General features: G+C 35.5%; 1 protein-coding gene across 17 annotated transcripts in view; it reads right to left on the bottom strand.

The window, feature by feature from the left end:
- The window catches only part of N4BP2 (NEDD4 binding protein 2), a 107,027-nt gene that overhangs the window by 62,635 nt on the left and 16,632 nt on the right, over positions 1 to 27,760 (bottom strand). For 9 of the 17 annotated variants that reach the window (XM_082390408.1, XM_082390409.1, XM_082390397.1 and 6 more), the window contains 3 exons: positions 10,800 to 11,937; positions 7,310 to 7,434; positions 4,609 to 4,697 (listed from right to left, as the gene is read on the bottom strand). In XM_082390408.1, the coding sequence (XP_082246534.1) occupies positions 4,609 to 4,697; positions 7,310 to 7,434; positions 10,800 to 11,937 (1,352 nt within the window). The other 8 variants (XM_082390412.1, XM_082390410.1, XM_082390401.1 and 5 more) reach the window with 7 other exon arrangements.

Raw genomic sequence — 27,760 nt, forward strand, 5'->3', positions numbered from 1 at the left:
ATTCGTTGTTTCCAAATTCACAGCATGTTAAAACTGAAAGAACCTAAAAGATGACCTAATCCTGATGAGTGTGTCACCTGGTAAAATGCACAGTCTCTTTGATCCAGCAATGAACTTCCCGAAATTTATGCTATTGATAAAAACTTACGTCAGAGTGCAGAAGTATACATACAGCAGGATAGCCAGTTCGCCATTATTTGTAACAGCAAAAGAATACAAACAACTTAGTGTCTATTAACATGGAACTGGCTAAAGAAATGAAGATACAGCCATACAGTGAAAATATATACAATGGTTTTAAAAATACTATATGTGTTAATGAGAAAATGTTCTTAATATAAATTGTTAAGAAAGTAAGATACAGAATTTTCACTTGAATAAAAAAGGATAAAAAAAAAAAAAAAAAAAAAAAAAAAAAAAGGATTAGTCACACATCTGTATATGTATAGAAACTTCTGGAAAGATTCTCAAAAATACTATGAAAAGCATCTACCTCAAGGGGATAGGACTTTAGACATTCTTTTTTATGGTTTGAATACCTATCATATACATGCATGACTCTTGTAAGTTTAAAACCATTTTAAATGACAGCTCATTCTATTTTTCAAAACTCTAATATGGCTGTAATCTAAAAGCCAAGCACTATACTTGTGCACTAGATCCATCTTCTCTATCTCAAGGGTAACTGAGTTCAGCAACTCTCCCCTCTGAGGCATGATTAATTTTTCTCTCCCTGCTGAATCAATCTCATCACATTCAGTTATTTCTCCCACCTTACTCTCTAACCCCTCATCCCCTGACAGCTATCTCCCCACTTTCCTACTCCCATTGCAGGAAAACGTCTCAAATAATAACTATATTCTGTCTCCAATTCCTCCCCTTCTAGCCTCTCAAACCCACTCCAACTGGCTCCTCCATTGAAACTGGGCATGGAAACCATGAATTACTTCCACATTGAAAAATGCTACAGTTAATTCTCACTCTCTTGCCTCTCAGCAGCATTTGTCACAGTTCATCACTCTCTTCTTACACTTTTTTCATTACTATTGCTTTTCCTACTCCTCCAACTGGGTGGGTGTTCTCAGTTTTTTTTGTTAGTCCTTCCCTTTCACCCAGACCTCTTCTCACAATGGAATGGCCCAGACTTTGTCCTTGGTCTTCTACTCTTGATCCACACTCACTTCCTCAGAAATTATCATGCCATTCCTTGGCTTTAAATATCATGCATTAGGTAATGACTCTCAAATATATATTGTTAGCCCAGAATTCGCTCCTGAACTCCAAACCCACAGATCCAATTACCTATTCAACAAACTTAACACAGTCAAACCTAAACTTCTGAAATTCTTTACCTCACACCCACCACAAAACTATTCTACCTGGGGACTTCCCTGGCAGTCCAGTGGTTAAGACTCTGCGGTTCGATCCCTAGTCAGGGAACTAAGATCCCGCATGCTGTGCAGTGTGACAAAAAAACCCAACAAAACTATTCTACCTGAATTGAACCCTCTCCATCTCAACTGATGACAACCTCCAGTTACACAAGCCAAAAACCAACCTTGATGTCATACTTAATGCCTCTCTTTCTTTCATATCCACATCAATACAACAAGAAATTCAGTTGGCTCTACTTTAAAAATATACCCAGAATCTAATCTCTACTCACTATCACCTTTACTGCTACCATGTTGGTCTGAACCATGTGATCTTTTACTTTATTTATCACTACAGCCCTCTAACTAGTCTCCCTGTTTCCATTCTTTCCCACTCCTAAGTCTATTCTCAATGCTGCACTACAGTGATCCTTTTAATAGTCAGATCATGTCACTACTCTGCTCAAAACCCTGTTATGAACTGAATGATTGTGTCCCCTCAAATCCCATATGTGGAAACCGCCATCCCACCATGTGACTGTGTTTGGAGATAGGACCTTTATAGAAGTAATTAGGGTTAAATGAAGTCAAAAGGTTAGGGCCCTAATCTGTTGAGATTAGTGCCCTCATAAGAAGAGACACCGGAGAACTTGCTCTCTCCACCATGTGAGAACACAGCAAGAAAATGGCAACCTGCAAGGGAGGAAGAGAACTCTCACCAGAAACTGACCCTGCTGGACCTTGATCTGGGACGTCTAGCCTCCAGAACTGGGAGAAAATTAATTTCCTCTTGTTTAAGCTACCCAGTCTATGGCATTTTTTTATGGCAGCCTGAGCAGACTAATGTATCTTCCATGTCACACAAGGTAAAATCCAAAGTCCTCACAGTGATCTATGTATGAGCCCTTACATAATCTGCCCTACCATCTCCCCAACCACCATTACATCTCTGACCTCACCTCCCACTATTGATCCTCTCAGCTTTATGACAAGATGCCAAGAGTGGTCATTGTTATTTTCTGTCATTCTGACAGAAAAGTCCAAAAATCAACCCAGACACCAAGGTAGGTAGTGACATAACACCCTGTAATGAGCTTACTCACTTCCATCTCCTCACCTCAGCACCAAATTTCATACAAATGATTCAAGGCCTGGCAATAGCCCAGGTCTCTAATTACCTAAAGGGGTATCATACAGCTGTTAGGATCAAATTAATTTTAAATGCACGCATACACAAAGAGAAAAAGAGAGACTATGAATTTAAAGACTTTTTCAACTCCCATATCAATAGGCAAACCTTAATAACATGTTACATTGCTTAAGAGGATTCTGACTTAGGTCAACCTCTATGATAGCCCACAAGGAACAATATTGCTTTGCCATATATATACATATACACACACACACACACACACACACACACACGTTTTGCCAATTGCCACTAAGCATACTTGACTGCTCCCTATTTATCTCTTACTACTTTAGCTACTTTTGTAAACGACAGTCAAGATGGTAATAGACTGTTCTCTCTACTCTATTCCACGCTCCCCTACAGCTTTCATTATCTTACTACCAAAAGAAGCAAAAAGTGATCCTCTTCTCTACAGTAATTCCTACATCTACTTCTTTATGAAGACAAAAGCATTTGGCATCTATGATAAGCAGGAGTCCTTTATACTTCTAAGTAGAGTTGGGAAGAGTCAAGGAATCAATACTGGAAAAATAGCTTCATATTTTCAATTATTATATAATAAAAAAGGGGAAAGAAAACATTATAGAAGGCTGAAGCCTAAACGAAAATCAGAAACACATAATTCAAGGACTTCTTTGTTTTCTACATGGGAAAATAAAGTGGTTTTTTTCCTATTTTCATTGGAAAATAAAGAACTTTCTAAGATGAGAGCAGGAAGCTAAGAAAAACCTACAGAGGAGTCAAGTAAGGTTAAGGGGGAAGCAGGTCCCAGTCGTGAATGTATTAGTCTAGAAACTAGGAACTCCTAAGGCCAGAAAGCAAACTGAATTTCAGCTCCCAATGCACTAAAATCAAGTCTTTGTTCCCTCTACTGCCCTGCACAGAAGTAAAATCTCACTTGTTCAAAGGACACAATTTTCTTCAGAAAAGTAAAGAATCACACCTTGTACTTCAAAACAGTACAAGTGCACTGGGCACAGCAATGGGGGTATAAGTTGGATGTGTTAAGGACATAAATCAGCAAGTACAATATTCACTAACTAAAGAAACATACTGAGCTTCAATGTGCCAGACATGCTAATCTTGGGGGAATAAAACAAACAATACCCATACTCACAAAAGCTTCACTCATCAATTTACTCAATGAATATATATTAATTATATGCCAAGCATAGTGCTATACTCTGGAGATTCAATGATGAAAAAAATGATAGGCTTACCCTCAAGAAAAATAGATGGCTTAGAGCCAAATTCAGCCCATCAGCCAGTATTTGTACAGCCTAGGAGCTAAGAATAGTTTTTTGTGTGTGTGTGTGTGTGCTTATCTTTAAAAGGTTGTTAAAAGAGAATATGCAACAGAAACTGTGGCCTGCAAAACCTAAAATATTTACTATCTGGTGCTTTCTAGAAAAAAGTTAGCCAACCCATGGCCTACTGATAAAAACAGTGTGCTTAATACTATGACAGAAGTAAGCCAGGGTGCCAGGAAAGCAGAAAGAGTGCCCAATTCAGCTTTTTAGTAAGTGAATGACAGCTAACTTCCTGAAAAAGCTGACATCAAAACTGGACAAAAAAGGAATCCAGCAAATTTGGAGAACTGAAAATAGCTGAGTGTACAGAATTCTGAATTTCTCAGAGTAGCAAAATTTCAAAAGAATTTGGGGACTAAGAAAGAACCAGCAAATTTTGATTCTGCCAAGTAAAAGCAATAAGAAAATGGTTGTGTGTGTGTGTATACACACACATACATACATATAAATACACACAAACATAAAATTATAATTTAATACCACTATCTTTTCATAAAAGACATCAAAAAACAAAAACAATCTCAGAATTTAAAAACTGAATCTCAAAATTTGAAAATTGAATAAATTTAGTTTTATGGAAAAACTATTCCTATTTTTCTCATTTTGCTAAAGACCAGAGAAAGCTCAGTTACATACAGTCCAAGGACTGTTTGCTTGAGATTCACTTGTATAATTAACATCCCCCAATAATTTCAAACCCACTATTAGACTTATGACAATTCATGGTACAAACCAAAGCAACATATGGCTTCATTTCCCATGCCTGTAGATTTGTATTATCTATTATTATAGGAGATACCTTCTTTTCAAATGCTTCTTTTGCTGAAATACAAACAGAAAATGAGAAATCACTTTTAGTAACAATATTAAGGATTATCTTGATATTTTAAAAATCTGATCTTGTTTTCATAATTTGAAAATCATAGATATGTGCTAATTTCATTCACAACTCTACTTCTAAATAGTACTTTTGAATATATAAAAAATTAAAATATAGGGAAATGTTGAATAATAAACACTAAATAAATACTAAAATTATAATCAGAGAAATTAAATAAAAACTGTCTGATTTTAGTTTGATGTGCGTGTTACATGTATAAATAGAATAAATGGGGAAAAAAGCTATCATTAAAAACAATATCATATCATGCTAAAAGCAACATGGTATCCCAGATAAGATTCTGGATACCATGAATCCAGAATCTGGATTCTGGAACAGAAAAGGACTTTAGTAGAAAAACTAAAATCCAAGTAAAATCTGGAGTTTAGTTAATAGTAATGTACCAATGTTAATTTCTTAGTCTTGACAAATGTACCATAGTTATATAAAATGTTAACATTAGGGTCAAATAAATGGGTGAGGGGTATAGAGAAACTCAATACTGCCTTTGCAAACCTTTCCATAAATCTAAAATTATTCCAAAATAAAGTCTAAAAACAAAAAATATAGGCAAACACACATACACATGACAAAAAACAAGATGTCTTGATTTGAAATAAACAATTATTATACGCCTTGTGCAAGAGATTTTCATATAAAACTGCCTTTTTTCCCAAGGAATTAGACCATTCAGGGAATTAATGATGAGCCACAATAAATAAGCCTTACAAGGAAAATATTTGGAAGTTTTAAAAGTTCTATATACTCTCCTATAACTCAATAATAAAAAGACAAATAATTCAATTTAAAAATGGCAAAAGATTTGAATAGAAAGCTCTCCAAAGGAGATAAACAAGTAGCCAACAAGCACACAAAAAGATGCTCAACATCATCAGCCATGAGGAAAATGAAAATCAAAACCACAAGATACCACTTCACACCCACCAGGATAGCTATAATCAAAAAGATAGATAATAACATGTGTTGGTAAAGATATAGAGAAGTTGGAACCCTCATAAACTGCTACTGGGAATGTAAAATAGTGCAGCTGCTTTGGAAAATAGCTTGGCAGTTACTAAAAAGGTTAGACATAGACAGGTATGTTCATAGCAACATTATTCATAATAGCCAAAAAGTGGAAACAACCCAAATGTCCAGCAACTAATGAATGGATAAACAAAATGTGGCAGATCCATATAATGGAATATTATTCAGCCATAAAAAAGAATAAAGTACTGATACTTTCTACAATATGGATGAACCTTGAAAACGTTACACTAAATGAAAGAAAGCCATTCACAATGACCACATATTATATGATTCTACTTGTATGAAATGTTCAGAAGAGACAAACCTATAGAAATAGAAAGTAAAGTAGTAGTTGCCTGGGGCTGGGAGAGAGTTGGGGAGAAATGAGGAGTGACTGCTAATGGGTATGAGGTCTTTTTGGAGTGATAAAAATGTTCTAAAATTGACTGTGGTGATGGTTGTACAACACTGAATATGCTAAAAACTATTTGATTCTTATCTCATTCAATAAAGCTTTTTAAAAAAAGAGTTCTGCCAATTAATTTCATATCATCATTGCTGCGGTTGTTGTCATAGAAAGGGCACACTGAACTACAGCTAAGCACTTTTCATTCTCATTTAACCTTTACAAGAATCCTGGGGGTTTAGTATTATTAAGCCCTTTTACAGATGAAGACACTGGGTCCTGGAGAATATAAATAACTTGCACAAGATCACACAGCTAGTAACTGGCAAATCCAAGATCGCTCTTCATCACATCACACTGTTTATTTTTGTGTTGGTATTCCTGAGTTTTCACTTTAGTATTTAGTTCAAGAATGAATATAGAAAAATGTAACAATGTCTAAAGATGACAAACTCAAGAGTAGCCTTCACAGTGCATTTATCGTAAAAGAAACGCTAAGTAAAATATTGTCTATATGTCTTAATAAGAATTTCCCATATAAAACTCTATCCATAACTAAACATTTCATAATAAAACCATCTTCAGTGAATAAATAGTTGCACTAATAAAGAATTAAGGTTTTACCTATGATCTCCCTGCAGATTCAGTTTGAGGAGAGTCATTTTTACACTCACACTATCCTCTTTAAACATTAAGCCAATCTAGGAAAGACTAGTGATTAACAATGCAAATTCTATTTTAGGAAACAGGAACCAGAGCCAGAAAACTGTAACCATCTTGAGCTATTCAGAGACCAGCACAGAAAATCTGACTTACTTCTGACAAGATACCCACTGACTAAATAAAACTTAAAACATGTTATGCAATGTTCTAAGCTATTCTACAAAACTTAACTCATTTAATTCTCATAACAACTCTATGAGACTAACTCTTTCACTTACTATGTAACATTAGAATTGTTATAGTTAGAATTTAACCTATATTATATATAGTTATAATTTAGAATTAAAGATAATTATAACTTTTAAAAGTTATATGTCTCTCAAAATACAAACACAAAGTGGATTTTTTTCTTTATATTCCTCTTAATATTACACATCATCTGATGTCTATTCTTACCACGATTCTGGTTCCATTCATGTGCTTCTCCTAAGTATTTTACATCAAACTGGTATTGTCCATTTATGTAAAAATAGTCATCAGTACTAAGAATGACTCCACTTGGATTATCCTCTTGCAAAGTCCTGTGAATGATAAATGTAATTATTTTCATTAATCTTTCTTCTATTTAAATTCTCTCCTAGTTTTTGTAAGGTCATAATCTGAATTAAAAATTCAAGTATTGGACTTCCCTGGTGGCTCAGTGGTTAAGAATCCGCCTGCCAATGCAGGGGCCACGGGTCTGATCCCTGGTCCAGGAATATCCCACATGCCGCAGAGCAACTAAGCCCGTGTGCCACAACTACTGAGCCTGTGCTCTAGAGCCCGCGCACCATGACTACTGAATCCTGCGCGCCTAGAGCCCATGCTCCGCAACAAAGAGAAGCCACTGCAATGAGAAGCCTGTGCACCGCAATGAAGAGTAGCCCCCACTCGCCGCAACCAGAGAAAGCCCGCGCGAGGCAAAGAAGACGCAACACAGCCAAAAATAAACAAATAAATTAATTTTTTAAAAAACCAACTTAAAAATTCAAATATTATTATTTAAAAGAAGGAAAATATTTTATTATTCAAACAAATCACACTAGAGGGACTTCCCTGGTGGTCCAGTGGTTGAGAACACGCCTTCCAGTGCATGGGATGCAGGTTTGATCTCTGGTCAGAGAACTTAGATCCCACACGCCGAGGGGCAACTAAGCCTGCGCGCTGCAACTACTGAGCCCGTGTGCTCTGGAGCCCACGCGCCACAACTAGAGAGAAGCCCGCGCACCGCAACAAAGAGCCCGCGTGCCACAACAAAAGATCCTGTGTGCCACAACTAAGACACGACGCAGCCAAAAACAGAATAAATAAATAAATAAAATATATATTAAAAAAAAAGTCACACTAGAAATCCTCTAAGCAGAAGTTTGACTCCCAGGAATACAGACCTGAGGCAAGGCTACTTTGCTTTATATACTATAAAGGTTTGAAAATTAACACATTTTAATTATCAAGAAAACCAGACAACTGAAAATGCTTCAGAACTCTTATCAGTCACAGGCAATCCCCTCATCTGGTCACTTGACACACACTGATCTACCTTACCCACTCTAAGTGGAAGGTCACTTCCCATTAGGTGAGTACCTTGATATTCAACCGATCTTCAAAAGTAGATGAAGCTCTTTGTATACTGCCATAAATTTAGTGAGTATGCCAAAAACATCCAAAAATATAATGTTAATAGACTATTAATTTAATCTGTTAAATTATACAAAGTTAAGATAGTTTTGTGGGGCTTTTCTGACATCTCTTTCTTTTGGCCATACTGCCCAGGTTGCAGGGGATCTTAGTTCCCCAACCAGGGATCAAAGGTGTGTCCCCTGCGGTGGAAGCGCAGAGTCTCAACTACTGGACCACCAGGGAAGTCCCCCATCTCTCTTTCTTGACTTTGGAATTTATCTTCTATATAATTGAGATACATGCAAAAACTAAGCAAACAGAATCCATAGAGACATAACAATGCTACCCTCTTAACCATTTGTAAAATATCACCATTTATCCTCTCCTAAAACGTGTATAAATATTTCTAAAGTTAAAATATACTTTTAAATTAATTTTTATTGGAGTATAGTTGATTTACAATGTTGTGTTAGTTTCAGGTGTACAGCAAAGTGAATCAGTTATACATATATCCACTCTTTCTTAGATTCTTTTCCCATATTAAAATATACCTTTTGAATTTAATTTTTATTAGCATCTACTAAGTGCCAGGCACTGTTTTAAGCACTGAGCATACACCAGTGAATAAAAACAAACATTCTTGCACTCATGGAGCTTACATTCTGGTGAATGCTCACTTGATCCCACTTTCTAAGACTCCTACATTTATCCTCTTCTATTTTATCTCCAAGTCTTCCCTTCCGACACTTCACTTCCTCTTTTCCCTTTAAACATGTATACATCTCAGCTATCTTTTAAAATCTTAACCACACTTTAAGGACCCCTTTTTCAACTATTACCCAACTTCTCTCCTTCCCTTAACTGCTTTAGTATAAATGCTTTTTTTAAGGTCTTAAGGTCTTCCACGTTCCCAGCACAACAAAATTGTTTTTCAAGATATCCATTCATGACCTTCTTTCCAATAAATCCAAAAGCTGTTTTTCATCTTTCATTTTCCTTGGGCTTGCACACTAGCTTAATACTGTGGACTGTTCTCTCTGAGAAAACTCAGCTTCTATGTCTCTGTACTTCCCAGTTATTTCTCTCTATTCATTCAAAAATTATTAGTAAGCTCTGACTTTGTGACAAGCACTTCTTTCTCTTCGCAATCTCTAACTGTAGCTGCCTCTGGCTCTAAGGCCTCTGAAACCTAGTTCTTCAAACAAATGTCACAGCACTATTACCTTCTAGGGTACAACCTTTTGTTCCAATCTTTCACAAAATGCAATATCATAACTGACTGTAATGCCTATAATATTAAATTAAAATGTTTTTTATTCTTGTGGTCATTAAATCAATGAGAAAGCCTATGTCTACAGAAGAATATACTTATAAGTGTATGAGTAGAATATGTGGATATTTATTGGAAAATAAATCCACACTAAGAAAGGACGTTAAAAAAACAACTGAAAATGAGCTCATCAAGGCATACATGCATGCTCACTAATGCTAGATACACCCAGGATCAAATAGAAAAGACCCAGCTAAGAATAGAAGAGAGCAAAGAGTTAAAATTTGGAAGGAAAAGGGGAAAACTGGCAAATAAAATATATTAGATGTAAATATTCTGGAATTTAAAGAAGGGGGGGTAGGAGAAAACTTTGAAAACAGCACTCTTTAACAAGTGCCACTGAAAACACAACAAAGCTGCCTCTAACCTTGACTCTAGTCTCTCATACCAAGGCATCCACAACATTCCTTGATTACAAAAGGGACATAGATGGGTATTTGAGATAAAACAACTGAGAGTACATCTTGCAAGAAATAAATCACTGAGAATTTGAAGTTCTCTATCAGTGGTTCATCCCATGTTCTTTCTTCAAATCATACATTTCTAAAACCTTATTTAACATGCTACACTTCCAAATCTCCAACTACCAGTAGAATTCTTGTGTATAAGACTTCCTTGAATTCAAAATCAATTATGGCCCTTTATCTCTATAATCAAAGCTGAGTTCATCTTTCTCCCACTCAAGTTAGTTCTCTTCCACATGAACTTATTTGTTGATTTCACAAGTTCACAATCTTGGAATCATCTTTAATTTTTTCCTCTATTCTGTCTCTCAAAATATTCTGAGATGAAAGAATTCAATAAAAACTTCTAGAGAATACAGTGCTATTAGCTACAAAGTTAAAAAAAAATTAGCAAACATCTCTATGAACTAAAAGTATTTCACATATTCAGGCTGTTATAAATATTCAAGTTCATGCATTACACTCTTTCTTTAAACTCAATTAAACCTCATACCTTGCCAAAAAAGATTTTCCTGATCCCGGAAGCCCTCTGAGAAGAACAAGAACTAGTCCAACATAAGATGATGTCTTCTTTCTTACAACCTGAGAAACTGGAGTTTCTTGTACCTGATAAGCACTTGTTCCCTCTTTATTTCTCCATCCCTTTGTTGGGGAAGTATGAGAAATAACCGGGGGTGGAAACGTATAGTTGACAGGTCTCCAGTGTGCAGCTGTGGTTACAACAGGAGCTACAAAGCCATGGTTTCCTTGGAAGAGGTCAAAAGCAGGAATCATTGGATTCCACATTGGTGGAGGGGGAGGAGGAGGCAGCAGTAGAGGGAGAGGGGTAAGTACTGGGCAGTAATTCACATCCTTCCCCTTTGGTGGCAGTTCAGTATGTTTGTGTGACTGGAAATTGAATTCTTCAGAAGGTACAAAAACATCAGGGACAGAAGATTTCTGATCTCCACCTGTACCTAGTAAACCAAGCCCCAGATTTTGCACAGTAAGGTTTAAAGGAGCCTGAAGTTCGTTGGCATCCAAATCTACAGGGGCTTGAGAGAACTGAGTCTCAACACATGCAGATTCTAAAAGCTCTTTCTGAATTTGGTTACTACAATCCACCATAGTGTCATTTGCTACATTTAAAGAACTACTGAGAAGAGAATCTTCCAATGCCAATGTGTTATCCTTTGTAAAACTTTTGGACTCATTTGAAAGTGAATGTGAAGTTAAGGAATTTGAACTCAATGTAGAGGCAGAACTCTCTACATTTTCACTGTTCAAATCCATATTTTGGGTAGAAAGAATAGGAGTTGTACTACTTGAATCTGAATTTATAAATGCACTGGGGTTACTAAAATTATTAACATCTCGCAAAGGCAAAAATGAGTATGCATGGTCATCAGGAGAAGAGTTCAATTTCTCAAAAGCATTCTGTATTAAGGAATCTAAGTCTTCAGTTAGCTGCATGTCCAAAAATGAATCCATTTTTGAATCTTCACTCTCTTCTTCAGGAGGACACTTTTCCATTATTTCACATCCCACTGCATCTACTTGGTTCTCAGAAGCAACGAAGCTTTTTGAAGGCGATTCTTCTATTTTAGCATCAGTGGCTGATAATTCTAATAGACAATCCATGGCATTTTCAACTGTACAACAACAAGAACGACAACAAAATATATCTGTATGTATTGAAAACAGTAAAATATAATTTAATTAAAATCCACATAAAATTATACTAGAATTCACACTGAATGAAATACAGAGAAATTTATAAATATTCAAGTCATTTCTTAAATTAATATTTTACTAATATATCAGTCTGTATTAGTGAAAGGTTTAAATTATGAAGACATGCAATGTTGTTATACTTTCAAACAAACAGTAATAAACTAGGCTAATGAACTGCCATCAAGTAGATATTCTCTGATGAATTTATTGATTAAAAGTAAAAATATCTGTAATTATATACATTAGGGTTGTTTATAAAGATCCTAAAATCAGTTGATTTACTCAACAAATACTTACCTACTGCATGTCCTTTTAAGTATGAAGTATTTTAAGTACTCTCCTAGTAAATGTAATTTGTATATATGGTCCATGCTATGAATTTCACTTAATACAAAAAATACGTATGAGCATGTACTACGTATCAGACATACTTTGTACAAAGATGAATAAGACAGCTTTTAACTACACTCAAAGGATTTTTGCAGTCTAACTGAGGCAATTACAGATAATTACATTAGAAGACAATCACACTATAATATAATATAGGTTAAATAATGCACTCTTTTAATAATATACAAATGCCTTAACAGCCTTATAGGAGAGTAAGGAAAGATTTCACATAAGGTAATATGTGAACTGGGAGTCGAAGATCAAAAAGGAACTTGTCAGCCACAGAAGGGAAAGGCAAAGCCAGTCTTGAAAACACAAAGCATGTTTAAGGTATTAAGAGAAGTTTGTTGGAATGCGAGTACACAGTAGTATGGTGGGTAAGAGGAGATAAAACTGGAAAGGGAAATTGGGAAGGGTCCTGTATTTCATGGTAAGAAATATCAATTTTATTTTCTAAGGGAACTTGAAGGGAAACTACCTGTCATAGCATTTGGGCTAGATGCTTTGTCATCTCACTGAATCTTCAAATTATACTATGAGGTACAGTATTCCTAGCAAATAGATGAAGGAAATGAAGTTCAGAAAGTACATTAACTTAGCCCAAGTCACACAGATAGTAAGTGACAGAGCCAGGACTGGTATGTCTGACTCCAATGCTGAGCTCTTTCCCTTATAACATAAATACAGAGCCATTAGAATTATTAAGCATCAGAAATTTGAGGCTTTTTTATATTATTTTTGTGTTTTATCTTGTTTTGTTTTATGGAAGATAAATGTGGGAACAGCACAGCACAGTAGGTAAAAGCTCTGGTCAGGTGTCAGAACGACATTTAAATCCCTACTTGCTGGCAATAACACTTTGAACGAGTTACTTAACTTTCCTAAGCCTTGATTTTCTCATTTGCAATGTGTGGATAATAAAAGTACCTACCTCATAGTGTTGCTGTGAGGATTAAATGAGATAATCCATGAAAAAGGGCTGTGCACAAGGACTGGCACCTAGTAAGCACCCAATTTATGTTCCCTTAAGAAGAAAAACAAAGAGGGATTGGAGGGGGCAAGCCTGACAGAGAGACCAGTTAGAAGACTATAGCAATACTACAAAAGCTAGAAGCCCTAAACATGGAAAAAAGAAAAAAGAAAAGGGAAAAAAAGCAAATAGAAGAGATATTTCTAAGAAAAAAATCTATGTGATAGAAAAATCACAAAAGAAAAATATCAACCAAAAAAATTAATGTGTATATAATGAAAAAAACAGTATTAAGTAAAAATAAGTAAAAGATCAAACTATATCTATATAACACAAAAGAAAAGTTCTTTCATAGAATGTTGAAAAAAATTAAAACAATGGTATAAAACAATGAAAAGCACATGAACAATTCACACAATACAAGAATTAATAAACAATCATACACAAACATATTCAACATTTCTCTTTATCTTAAAAAAAATAGCATTAAGAAAAGGTAAAATCTTATTCCTAAAATCTTAAAATAATACCACTCAATGCTCAAAAGGCTGTGATGAAACTCCTATATTTATACAGTGCTGGTGTCATTACAAATTGGCACACCCCCTTTTTTTTTTTTTTAATAAAGTAAATTTACTTTTTTAAATTAATTTTTATTGGAGTATAGTTGATTTACAATGTTGTGTTAGTTCCTGCTGCACAGCAAAGTGAATCAGTTATACACACACATATATCTACTCTTTTTTAGATTCTATTCCTATGTAGGTCATTACAGAGTATTGAGAAGAGTTCCCTGTACAATACAGTAGATCCTTATTAGTTATCTATTTTATATGTAGTAGTGTGAATATGTCGATCCTAATCTCCCAATTTATCCCACCCACCCTTTCCCACACTGATACCATATGGCACACCTCTTTAGTAGGCAATTTAGCAGTATGTTTCCAAGAGCCAAAAACTGTCCTAACCCTGTGATAAAAGAAAATAAAACTTTGGGACTGAGAAAAAAGCCAAAAGACAAAAAAGGTTATTTGTACCAAGGTGTTCTTTGCAATATTAATTATCCATGTAAAACTTAGTTATAATTAAATAAATTAAAGCACAACAACCCAATGGAATATTAGAAAGCTATTAAAAATAAATATAAAGACTGCAGCCAACACTGAAAAAAATGCTTATGTTAGGTTAACTTTAAAAAGTAGAATATACAATTTCATCAATATTATTATTCAAACTACTCAAAACATCAGTATTTATGAACAAGGTGTAGAGAAGATCCTGGAAAAGAGAAATGTTTTTTGTTAGGATGTAAGGGTAATATATTTTCCTTGTAATTCTTCATTGCTATGTTAGTGTATGTGCAACAAATAAAGTTTAAACACATCAAAATTAGGAAATAAATGTTGAAGCCACAAGTAAAATTGTAAACACTATCATTTCTGAGCATCATGTGGACTGCTGAAAACTGGTTTTCTGTATATGTATCATAACAGGATAGATAAGATATGCTCACATCACAGACCATGGAATGTAAAAAAAATGGAAGTTTATCACATTACCAAAACTCCCTAAACCTAGAATAATTTTATCTTATACTAATCATGGCCAATAGCAATACTAAACATCAATATTTAATTTACTCATCAGTCAAATTTGATATGTATGTCTACAAACATACATCTAAACCATTTATTACAAGTCATTAATAACTTACTATACTGAAGACTTTATCAAAACAAACCAAAAAAACGAAAACTCAACCTTCACTGAAAAAGTCCTATGAGGTACATACTCTTATTATTCTCCTTAGCAGATAAGAAAACTGAAACCAGAGAGGTTAAGTGACGGAGCTGGAAATCCAATCTAGTTTTCTTGACTCCAAAGCCAATTTTTTGAAACCGCACTACTCTATTAGCCTCAATTCTTAATCAGCTCTCATTTCCACAATTATAATTACCTTTTCACTCAAAAAATATTTACTGAGATCCTACTGAGTCATTTGGTATTTGGGGGCTTGGAGACACAACAGTAAAACAAAAGTTTTTTAAATCCCTGTCTTTAAGGAGCTTACATTCTAGGTCAATGGTTCTCAACTGGGGATGATATTGCCCCCACGGGACATAAGATGATCTATAGAGGCATTTTTAGTTGTCACAACTGGGGTAGCAGGGAGGAATGTGCTACTGGCAGCTAGTGGGTACAGGCCAAAGATGCTGCTGAACATCCTACGATGCACAGGAAAGCCACGCACAACAAAGAATTATCCGGTCCAAAACGTCATTAGTGCCAACCTGTTCTAGAGGGAAGATAAAAAGAAATAAAACATAGAATATGATATCTACATATACATCTTACACTTAGAACTGTACATTTCTTGAAAGAAGAAGCTAAGCTTTATTCTTCTTCATACCCCTCGTAATACCCAACTTATACCTTGCCCGCAGCAGATATTCAAAAAATGATGAACAAAATAGAAATAAGGTAGTCATTTTCTATATTACTACTGGTCATGGCATAGTACATGAAATCTTCTTATAAGATGCAAAGGGTTCAAACTAAACTTTTTCTCACCTTTGAAATCACATTCAGAAAGCATCAAATACACTACATCAGGATCCAGATCAGAAAACATCTCTGAGATACTGGTGAAGAGTTCTTCCTGATCAACTTTTGTCTCACACATGGAAGGAAGAGTAGTGGTTGGCTCCTCATGACTAGCAACACTGGATACAACTTCCTTAGAGTTTGTAGTCTTCCGAAAAGGATTTCCCCCAAGATTTTTCCTTCTCCTTGGCATTCTGACTTCCAAAACTAAAATGTTTCCCTTCTCTTATTTAAGATGTTTGATATTTAAGTCATACCTCAAAGAAAATAGGGTTAAATATCTTGCACAATCCAGCAGTAATAGGACCTAAAATAGAAAGCAAGTTGAAACACTCAGACTATAGTTATATTTCCATGTCTAAAATCGGAATGACATCTTTATTTAAGAAAGTACCATCAACTCTGGTGGCAGCAAAGCCAAAAAGCAGTCAATTTCTCTCTCCAAAATATTCAAGTTTTTCAGGATTGAACATGTTAAAAATTAAGATATTAACAAATGTAATATATTTTCAGAACAGTGAGTATACTGTTTTAGTACAATTATTTCATTAAAAAAAAAAAACAGTATTCATAATGAGAATGTCTACTGAACACCTATTTGGATGTCCAATAGGCATCATAAGCTTAACATGTCCAAAACTGAGCTCCTGATTACCTACTTCACACCTGTTCTTCCTAGTCTTTCCTATCTCAATTAATGCAACTCTATCCTTCCAACTGCTCAGGTCAAAAACCTTGGAATAATTCTTGACTCCTGTCCAACCCACATCCAATCAGTAAGCCAATTTTGTCAATGCAACCCTCAAAATGTATCCAGAATATGATCATTCCTCACCATTTCCACTGCTACCACAGCGGATTAGTATAAAAGTCTCCTCTAACTAATCTCCTTGCTTCCACCCTTGTCCCTTCAGTCATAACAACTAGAGTGACTCAGTTAAACCACAGGGTCAGATCATGCCTCTCTTCTGCTAAACTATCCACTAGCTTCCCATCTCATTCAGGATAAAAGCTAGAGCCCTTAAAAGGGCCTATAACACAGACACTTTTTACTTCAGTGTTGTCATCCCTAATCCTCTTCCCCTTGCTCATGTCACTCCAGCCATACTTCGCCTCCTTCTTCTTCAAACATCAGCCATGCTCCCATCTCAGAACCTTTACATTTGGTCCCTTCTACCTAAACTAATATTATCCCAGGTATCTAAAAGATGTATTTCCTCCTATCATTACTCCTATCATTATTCAATTGTTACCTTCTCAGCAAGTCAGTCGCCCAACACCACTTATCCCTTTTTCCTTACTTGAATTTTCTCCCTAAGATTTACCTTCTAACGTAGTGTATGTTTCATCCATTTGTTTTATTTATGTATTGTATTTACTACCCATATTCCAGTAAAATGTAAGCTCCACAAGGGCAGGGACTGATAGATCTGGAGAACTCTGACAATCTACTTGCTTTCTCCACTTGGATCTATTTAATAAACAATTCAAATGTAACACAGCTAAAACCAAATGTCTGATATTTTCTCAAAAACCTGCTCTAACCATTTGGTCTGGCTACTGTCATCTTTCACCTGTATTCCTGTCTCCTAAATGGTCTCCCTGCTTTCCACCCTTTGTCCCCTACAGTCTACTTTCAACACACCAGCCAGAATGATCTTCATACAACATATAAGTCAGAATGAATCAGGGTCTGCTTTAAATTCTCAAGTGGCTCTCCATATCACTCAGAGTAAAAGCTAAAGTTCGTACTATGGCCCGCCTCCCTTTTGGCCTTTAATATACTTTTCCCCAAGATATTTGCATTGCTAACTCTCTCACTCCTTCAAATCTTTGCCCAAGTGTCACATTCAATGATTTCTTCCTTGATTACCCAATTTAAAGTCATATCACCCACTTTCTCTGCCCCAATTTCCCTTTCCTGCTAACCACCCATTGCCCTTAACACCTTCTAACATACTATAAAATTTACCTTTTAATTAAATTTATTGTGTCATAGCTCTCTCCATCTTCCAGGACTGCAATGTCAATATGGCAGCCACCAGCCACATGAGCCTATTTAAATTTAAATTAATTAAAATTAAATAAAATTACATTTTTATATATTAATATCAGATAAAGTAGAATTCAGAGCAAAAAAAAAAATCAGCAGAGATAGAGGACATTATATAATTATAAAGGATCAGTCTACCAAGAACACGTAGCAACTCTAAATGTGTATGCACCAAACAACAGAGCCACTAAATAAGTGAAGCAAAAACTGACAAAATTGAAAGGAGAAAGAGACAAGCTCACAATTATAGTTAGAGACTACAATACCCCTCTCTCAATAAGAGTAAAGAGACAGAAGATCAGCAAGGATACCGAAGAACTCAATAACACCATCCTTTAAGGATCTAATCAACATTTATAGAATACTACATTCAACAACAGCAGAATACATATCCTTTTCAAGTGCCCAAAGAACATATACCAAAATAGACCATATCCTAGGCTATAAAACAAACCTCAACAAACTTAAAAGAACTGAAATCATATAAAGTATGTTCTCTGACCACAATGTAATCAAACTAGAAATCAATAAAAAAAGATAACAGGAAAATCTCCAAACACTTGGAACATAAGCAATATACTAAATAATCCATGGGTCAAAGAGGAAGTCTCAAGGAAAATTTTAAAATACACGGAAATGAATAAAAATGAAAATATATGATATCAAAATTTGTAGGACACAGCTAAAGCAGCAATGGCAGAAATTTATAGCAAATTTATAACTAAATGCATACATTAGAAAAGAGGAAAAGTCTCAAATCAATAATCTAAGCCCCCATCACAAGAAACTAGAAAAAGAAGAGCAAAATAAACCCAAAGCCAGTAGGAAAAAGGGAATAATAAAGATCAGAGAAGAAATGAATAAAACTAAAAACAGAAAAACAATCACTACAGACCCTGCAGACATCAAAAGACTAATAAGGGAATATTACAAACAAATGTACATGTGAAAGTTTGACATCTTCTATGAAATAGACTTATTTCTCAAAAACCACAAATTATCAAACTCACCCAACAGGAAATAGATAAAAGCTCTATGATTTTTAATGAAATTTAATTCACAATTTACAAATTCCCAAAAAAGAAATTCCAGGCCCAAATACCTTCAATGGAGAAGTTTACCAAACATTTTTAAGAAGAATTAACTAACCCTATATAATCTCTTCCAAAAATGGAAGAGGGAACCTTCTTAATTCACTTCATGAAGCCAGTATTGTTATCCAGACACCAAAATCAGACAAAGCCAGTTAAAAAAAAACAAAAACCTGCAAACCCATATACTTCCCGAATACAGACATAAAAATCCTTAACAAAATATTACAAATAGAATTCAGCAATTTATTTTAAAAGAATTATACACCATGATTAAGCGAGGTTTATTCCAGGGATACAAGGCTGGCTCAATGTTTAAAAATCAATATCCCACCCATATTAACAGGCTAATGAAGAAAAACCACAATTTTATCAATGAACGAAGAAAAAAAGTGACAAAATTCAACACCCATTCATGATAAAAGGTACCCAAAAAATAGGAATATAAGAGAACTTCCTCAACTTGATTAAGAGCATCTACAAAAACTCTACAGATAACATTTTATTTAATAGTAAAATACTATATGCTTTCCTCCTAAGACTGAGAACAAAGCAAGGATGTCTACCCTCACCACTCTTATTAAAGATAATGCTGGAAGTTCTAGCCTGTGAAGTAAGAGAAGGTAAGGAAATAAAAGACATACCGAGTCAAAAGGAAAAAATAAAACTGTCCCTATTTGTAGATGACATAGCTATCTATGTTGAAAATCCCAAAGAATTGACAAAATCTCCAACATATAAGTGAGTTCAGCAAAGCGCAGGATACAAGATAAACACACAAAAGCAACTGTATTTATATATTCTACCAATGAATACATGGGCACTGTAATTAAAAATACAATATGACTCACAAATGCTCCAAAAAATGAAATATTCTGATATAAATCTAACAAAACATATACAAGGCTTGTATGCTAAAAATACAAAATCATGACGAAAAATATCAAAAATGTAAATGAATGGATTCATGGGCTGTTAGACTCAATACAGTAAAGATGTCAGTTCTCCCCAGATTGATATACAGGTTTAACTCAATTCCTATCAAAACACCAGCAAAGATTTTTTGTGGATATGGACAAGATTATTCATAAATTTAAATGGAAAGACAAAGGAACTAGAATAGTTAAAACAATTTTGAAAGAGAATAGAGTCAGAGGAATCAGTCAACTCAATTATAAGACTTGTTATAAAGCTAAACTTATCAAGACTGTATGGTATCAGGGGAGGGACAGGCATATAGATCTGAGAACAGATTATAGATTTGGAAACAGATGAGAGAACCCAGAAATAGACCAGCATGAATATGCCCAACTGACTTCTGACAAAAGTGCAAAAGCAATTCAATAGAGAAAATACAGCCTTTTCAGTAAATGGAACTGGAGCAAGTAGACATCCACGGATTAAAAAAAATAAACCTTGACCTAAGTCTCACACTTTATTAAAAAAAAAAAAAATAACTCAAAATGGATCAAGGAGGGTACTCTGTTCAATGTTATGTGGCAGCCTGGATGGGAGGGAAGTTGGGGGGAGAATGTATACATGTATACGTATGGCTCAGTCCCTTTGCTGTGCACCTGAAACCATCACAACACTGTTAATCAGCTATACTCCAATATAAAATAAAAAGTAAAAAAAAGAAAAAAAAATGGATCAAGGACTTAAATCCATAAAACCATAAAACTTTTAGAAAAAAAAAAAGAAGAAAATCCAGGATCTAGGGCTAGGCAAAAACACCAAAAGTATGACCCATAAAAGGAAAAACTGATAAACTGTACTTCATCAAAATTTAAAACTTTTGCTGTGAAGAACCTTGTTAAGAGGATGAAAAGAAGAGTGACAGACTGAGAGAAAATGCTTGCATACCATGTATCTAACATAGGACTAGCATCTAAAATATATAAAAGAACTTTATCAAAACTCAAAAGTAAAACCAGGGATTTCCCTGGTGGCACAGTGGTTAAGAATCCACCTGCCAATGCAGGGGACACGGGTCCCATCCCTGGTCTGGGAAGATCCCACATGCCGCACAGCAACTAAGCCCGTGTGCCACAACTACTGAGCCTGTGCTCTAGAGCCCGCGAGCCACAACTACTGGGCCCACACACCACAACTACTGAAGCCCGTGTGCCTAGAGCCCATGCTCTGCAAGAGAAGCCACCACAATGTGACGCACGTGCACCACAACAAAGAGTAGCCCCCGCTCGCCGCAACTAGAGAAAGTCCACACACAGCAATGAAGGCCCCACGCAGCCAAAAATAAATAAATTTTTAAAATAAATAAATAAATTGATTAATTAAATCAGAGGGGGGAAAAAATAACAAATAATTCAGTTAGAAAATGGGGGGAAAAAAACAGAAAAAAACATAACACCGAAAGGATATACAGATGACAAATAGGCACATAAAAGATTTCAACATCATTAGCCATTAAGTAAATGCCATTTAAAACTACAATGAAATATTACTTACACATCTATTAAGTTGGCTAACATAAAGAATAATGACAACACCAAATCCTGGCAAGGATGCAGAGAGACTGGATGGCTCATATGCTGCTGATGGGAATGTAAACTGGTAAAGCCACTCTGGACAACAGCTTGGAAGTTTCTTAAACTAAACCTGCAACTACCATACAATTAAGCAATTGCACTTCTGGGCACTTATCTCTAAGAAATGAAAAATTATGTTCGCCCAAAAGCCTGCACACAAATGTTTGTAGCAGCTTTATTCATTATAACCAAAAACTAGAGAACAGTTCAGATAGATGCCCTTCAATGGGTAACATGGTTAAACAAACTACGGTTACTTCCATTCATGAGGTACTAGTCAGCAATAAAAAGAAATATACTATTGATACACAAGACCTGGATGAAATTCCAAAGAATTATGCTGAGTACAAAAAGTCAATCCCAAAAGGCTATATACTGAATGGTCCCCACTTATTTAACATTCTTGAAATGACAAAATTATAGAAATAGAGAACAGATTAGCGGTTGTCAAAGGTTAAGGAGGAGGAAGGAGAGGGTAGTAGTAGGTGTGGCTATAAAAGGGTAATTTGAGGGACTCTTGTGGTGATGGAAATGTTCTATATCTTGACTGTATGAATGTCAATATCCTGGTTGTGATGCCATACTAAGTTTTGCAAACATGTTTCTTTCATTGAGGGAACTGGGTGAAGAGCACAAGAGATTTCTCTGTATTATTTATGACAGCTGCATGTGAATCTACAATCTCAAAAAGTTTAATTTTGAAAAAAAGGATGTAAAATTAAAAATTCAGTTCCTCAGTCACACTAGTCACATTTCAAGTGCTCAGTAGCTACATGTGGTTAATGACTATCATACTGCACAGTGAACTTTTCCGGAAGGTCATAAAGAAAAAGAAGTACGAACACATCTAGCCACATTTAAATGTAAAATACCTGTATATCAAAAAAAAAAAAAAAATTTACAGGAAAATGGCAACTCTTTCCAATTCCTCTCCTTCCATTCTTTCTTAAACAGGATTTTGCCCCCACCATTTCCACCACTACACTAACAACTGCTCATATCTAAAACACCAGTAACCTATGTCAATGATAAAAGTCAAAGACAAAAGGTCTAATCTACCGGGAAGATGCAGCAATTCTAAGTTTGCATTCAACTAGTGAAAGCCCTCTCTCGGTAACTATTAGAACAAGGAGGTCCCCACCACAGACACACAGAGGAGAAGGAGGAGGCGGAAAAAGGGAGAGAAAAAACAGTAAGGCCATAAAAGATTTGAGCCATATGATAAGTGTAACGACTTAATATCTATACAACACTGGACCCAATAACCACAGAATACACTTTATTTTCAAGTACACATGGAATTATGCTAGAAATCAGTAGCAAAAATATAATTAGAAAACCCAATTACTTGAAAATTAAGAAATACACATCTATACACCAAAGAAGAATTCATTATGATTACCTACTAACTAAAATTAATTTTAAAAATAATTATTATCAATTAGAAAATATTTTTAACCAAATAAAAATGTTACATATCCATACTTGTGAGAAACAAAGTCACGCATAGAAGAAGAGCATACAAATGCATATATTAGAAAAGAAGAAGGGCTAAAAAAATTAATGATCTAAGCATCCAAAAAACAGTTGGAGGGAAAAAAACAGCAAATCAAACCCAAAGAAACTAGAAAGAAGGAAATAATAAAGAGCAAAGAGAAAACAGAAAACAACTATACAGTACGGAGGATCGAAAAAGTCAAAAGATGGTTCCCTGGAAAAAAAAAACAACACAAGAATAAATCACTGGCAAGAGTGATCAAAAAAAGAGAGAAAAGGCACAAACAACCAATACCAGAAATGAAAACAGAGACATCACTGTCAAGCCCATGGACATTTAAAAAAAGACATGAATCTTGTCTTACAAGACTCTCATTATCTTAAGACTCTGATGCATCTCTTTAGGAGTCCACTATATGTCTATATACAATTTATGGAAGAAATTTGCTTCCTTGTCACCTGTTAGTTTGAAATTAATGAATAAATTCTTTTTCTTGGTTGTAAAAATAAAAAAGAGATGAAGATATCGTAAACAATTTAACATCCATAAACTTTAAACTTTAAATGAAATGCACATATTATTTTTTAAAAAACAAACATCATACCATACCAGATATAAAAAAAAAACACTGATACTTCTGTATCTATTAAAGAAATGAAATCTGTAACTTAAAACCTTCCCACAAAGAAACTCCAGGTCTACATGGCTTCATCAATAAATTCCACTAAAGGGACTTCCCTGGCGGGCCAGTGGTTAGGACTCCACTCTTCCACTGCAGGGGGCTCGGGTTCCACCCCTAGTTGGGGAACTAAGATCCCGCATGCCGAGTGGCATGGCCAAAAAATTTTTTTCTAGTTTTTTAAAATAAATAAATTCCACTACAGGGCTTCCCTGGTGGCACACTGGTGAAGATTCTGCCTGCCAAAGCAGGGGACACGGGTTTGATTCCTGGTCTGGGAAGATTCCACATGCCGCAGAGCAACTAAGCCCATGCACCACAACTACTGAACCTGTGCTCTAGAGCCCGTGAGCCACAACTACTGAAGCCCGCGCGCCTAGAGCCCGTCCTCCGCAACAAGAGAAGCCACCACAATGAGAAGCCCGTGAAGAGTAGCCCCCGCTCGCCGCAACCAGAGAAAGCCCGCAAGCAGCAACAAAGACCTAACTCAGCCAAAAATAAATAAATAAGTAAATTTATAAATAAATAAAATAAATTCCACTAAATAAACTAATACCAATCTTATACAAACTTTTCCAGAGACTAGAAAAAGAAGAAACACTTCCCAACTCATTTTATGAGATCAATATAACCTGATAACTCTGCAAGGTTATTAAAAGAAAAATTACAAGCCTATTTCACTCATGAAAATAGATACAAAATTCCTAAACAAAATATTAAAGTAGTAATACATAAATTATGAGTGATGTTACATAAAATACAAAAATTATATTAGTGACTGATAAGAATAATGCATCACTAATCTGAATTTATTTTAAGAATATATGGTTGTCAAAATATTTGAAAGTCAGGCTTCCCTGGTGGCGCAGTGGTTAAGAATCCGCCTGCCAATGCAGGGGAACATGGGTTCGAGCCCTAGTCTGGGAAGATCCCACATGCCGCAGAGCAACTAAGCCCGTGCACCACAACTACTGAGCCTGCGCTCTAGAGCCCGCAAGCCACAACTACTGAGCCCACACGCTGCAACTACTGAAGGCCGCACGCCTAGAGCCCGTGCTCCACAACAAGAGAAGCCACTGCAATGAGAAGCCCATGCACCACAACGAAGAGTAGCCCCTGCTCGCCGCAACTAGAGAAAGCCCACGTGAGCAACAAAGACACAACACAGCCAAAAATAAAATTAATTAATTAATTAATTTTAAAAAATATTTGAAAGTCAACCAATGCAATTCCTGATATTAACAAAATAAAGAAGAAAAGTCATATAATCAACTACATTGTACCAGGGCTCATGGCCAGAGCATTAAGACTTGAAAAGGAAACAAAAGTTCTAAAGATTGGAAAGGAAGAAATAGAACCATCGTTATTCACAGACACTAAAATTGAGTGCATATGAAATCCAAAAGAATTTACAGATTATCTGTTGGATTACCCAGATAATTTAGCAAGGTTGCCAGACTGTATATCTCTTTAACACCAACATCGAGAAAATAAAATTAAATCTAATGGTCTAGACCTATTAGCCGCACTTACTCAGCTGATAAATCCCTCCTCCAAAGAACGTTTTAACAATATTATCTCCTTCTCAGGACAGTGCCACTCTCAGGATTTCCTCATCACTCAATTTGGAAACAGTGGAGCGTTTCCAGGCTTACTCACTCCTTTGGTGATCTCTCCATGGCTTTAAACACTAACAAAATGCTAACTAATTTACTTTTCCAATCTGCACCTCTTCCCTGACTCCATACCCACACCAAACTACCCACTGAACATCTCCACTTTGTGTATCCAATAGACATCTCAAGCCAAGCGTGTCTAAGTGATCTTCTGATCCTCCACTGCAGACCCCCCTAACTACAATCCTCTCAACTGCAGCAAGAGCAGTTTCCAGTTGCTGAGGCCAAAAAAACTGAGTCATTTTTGCCTCCTCTTTCCCTCACACCTCATGTTTAATCATTCAGCAAATCTTGCCATTTCTAAATTCAATGTATATTCAGATCATGTGGTAACTCTATGTTTAACCTTCTGAGGAAGTGCCAGACTGTTTCCCAAAGTGGCTGCACCATTTTCAATTTCTACCAGTATTGTATGGGGATTCCCATTTCTCTACAATCTCACCAACCCCTGTTATTGTCCCTCTTTTTGACTATGGCCATCCTAATGGTATCTCATTGTGGCTTTAGCTTGCATTTCCCTAATAACTAACGTTGACCATCACTTATGTGCTTATTGGCATTCGTATATCTTCTTTGAAGAAATGTCTATTCAGATCCTTTGCCCATTTTTAAATTTAAGGGTTACTTGTCTACATTACTGAGCTTTAAGAGTTCCTTATATTTCTGGATACAAGTCCTTTATCAAATATAAAATATTGTCTCCCATTCTGTGGGTTGTCTTTTTCAATTTCTTGATGGTGTGCTTCGAAGCATATTTTTTATCTTGATGAATTTATTTATTTTTTTGTCATTTACACTTTTGGTGTCCTATCTAAGAAACCATTGCCTAAACCAAGGTCACAAAGATATGTGCCATGCTTTCTTCTAAGAATTTTGTAGTTTTAGCTCTTACATTTAGGTCTTCAATCCATTTTGAGTTAATTTTTGTATATGGTGTAAGACAGGGGTCCAAGTTAATTCTTTTGCATGTGGATATCCAGATGTCCCATCACCATTGGTTGAAAATACTATTCCTTCCCCATTGAATGGTCTTGGTACCCTTGCTGAATATCAACTGACCATGAGAATAAGAGTTTATTGCTTGACTCTCAGTTCTATTTCATTCATCTGTATGTCTATTCTTATGCCAGTATCACACTGTCCTGATTATTGTGCTTCGCAGTAAGTCTTAAAATTAGGAAATGTGAGTCTTCCAACTTTGTTCTCCTTTTCCAAGACTGTTTTGCAATTCCGGGCCCCTTGCATTTTCCATGTGAAATTTAGAGTCAGCTCGTCAATTTCTGCAAAAGTCAGACAGTACACTGACAGGGACTGCATTGAATCAGTAGATCATAAGTCAAATCAGGTCACTCCTTTGCTTTAAAACCTCCAATAGCTCTGCATCTCATGCAGAGTAAAAGCCCAGGTTCTTAAAATGGCCTAGTTACAATCCTAAACAGTCTGGTTCCCTAATAACTCTCTCTAATAATTTCTTGCTACTCTCCCTCTTGCTCTTTCTTAAACTCACCCAGTACTCTCCTGCTTCACTGCCCTTACACTTGATTCTTAGCCAGAAATGCACTCCTCCCCACCCCCCAGATATGTATCTGACTTGCTTTTTGCAAGACTTTACTCATGGCACCTTTGTAGTGAGGCTTTCCCTAACCACCCAGTGTAAAATCGTGCGCACACAGAGTTCTCTCCATCTCCCTTTCATTATTTTTTGCTTCAAAGCAGTTATCACTCTATAATTTAGATGTTTATTTTGTTTAATGCCTGTATACCCTGACACTAAAAGTAAGCTCTTTGAAAAAAAATGTTTTTGTCAATTCTGTTCACTCCTGCATTGCCATCACTAAACTAAACGATAGTAAATATCAAAATTAAATACCAATACTAAAACAATGTCTAACACATAGTAAGCACTCAATAAATTTCGTTTGATGAATAAAGGATTAAGGCAGGGAAGAAGAACCAAGAACAAGAAAGCAATAGGTACAGAATTCTAAGAAGAAACAGAAATACTCAATAAACATTAAAAAGTTTAACCTCATTAATAAAACCAAATTAAAAGAGATAATATAGGATTAAAACATTTTTATATTGCCTATTAAATAAAACATAATTTTTTAAAATGACAATAGCCAGTGTTAGCAAGGTTAGAGTAAAATAAAAATTCTTATACATTGTGATGAGTGTAAACTGGTATAACCTTTCTGAAAAGCAAAATGGCACTGACTATGTATCAAGAA

Source organism: Balaenoptera borealis (assembly GCF_965194805.1).
Source record: "Balaenoptera borealis genome assembly, chromosome: 4".
NCBI lineage: Eukaryota > Metazoa > Chordata > Mammalia > Artiodactyla > Balaenopteridae > Balaenoptera > Balaenoptera borealis.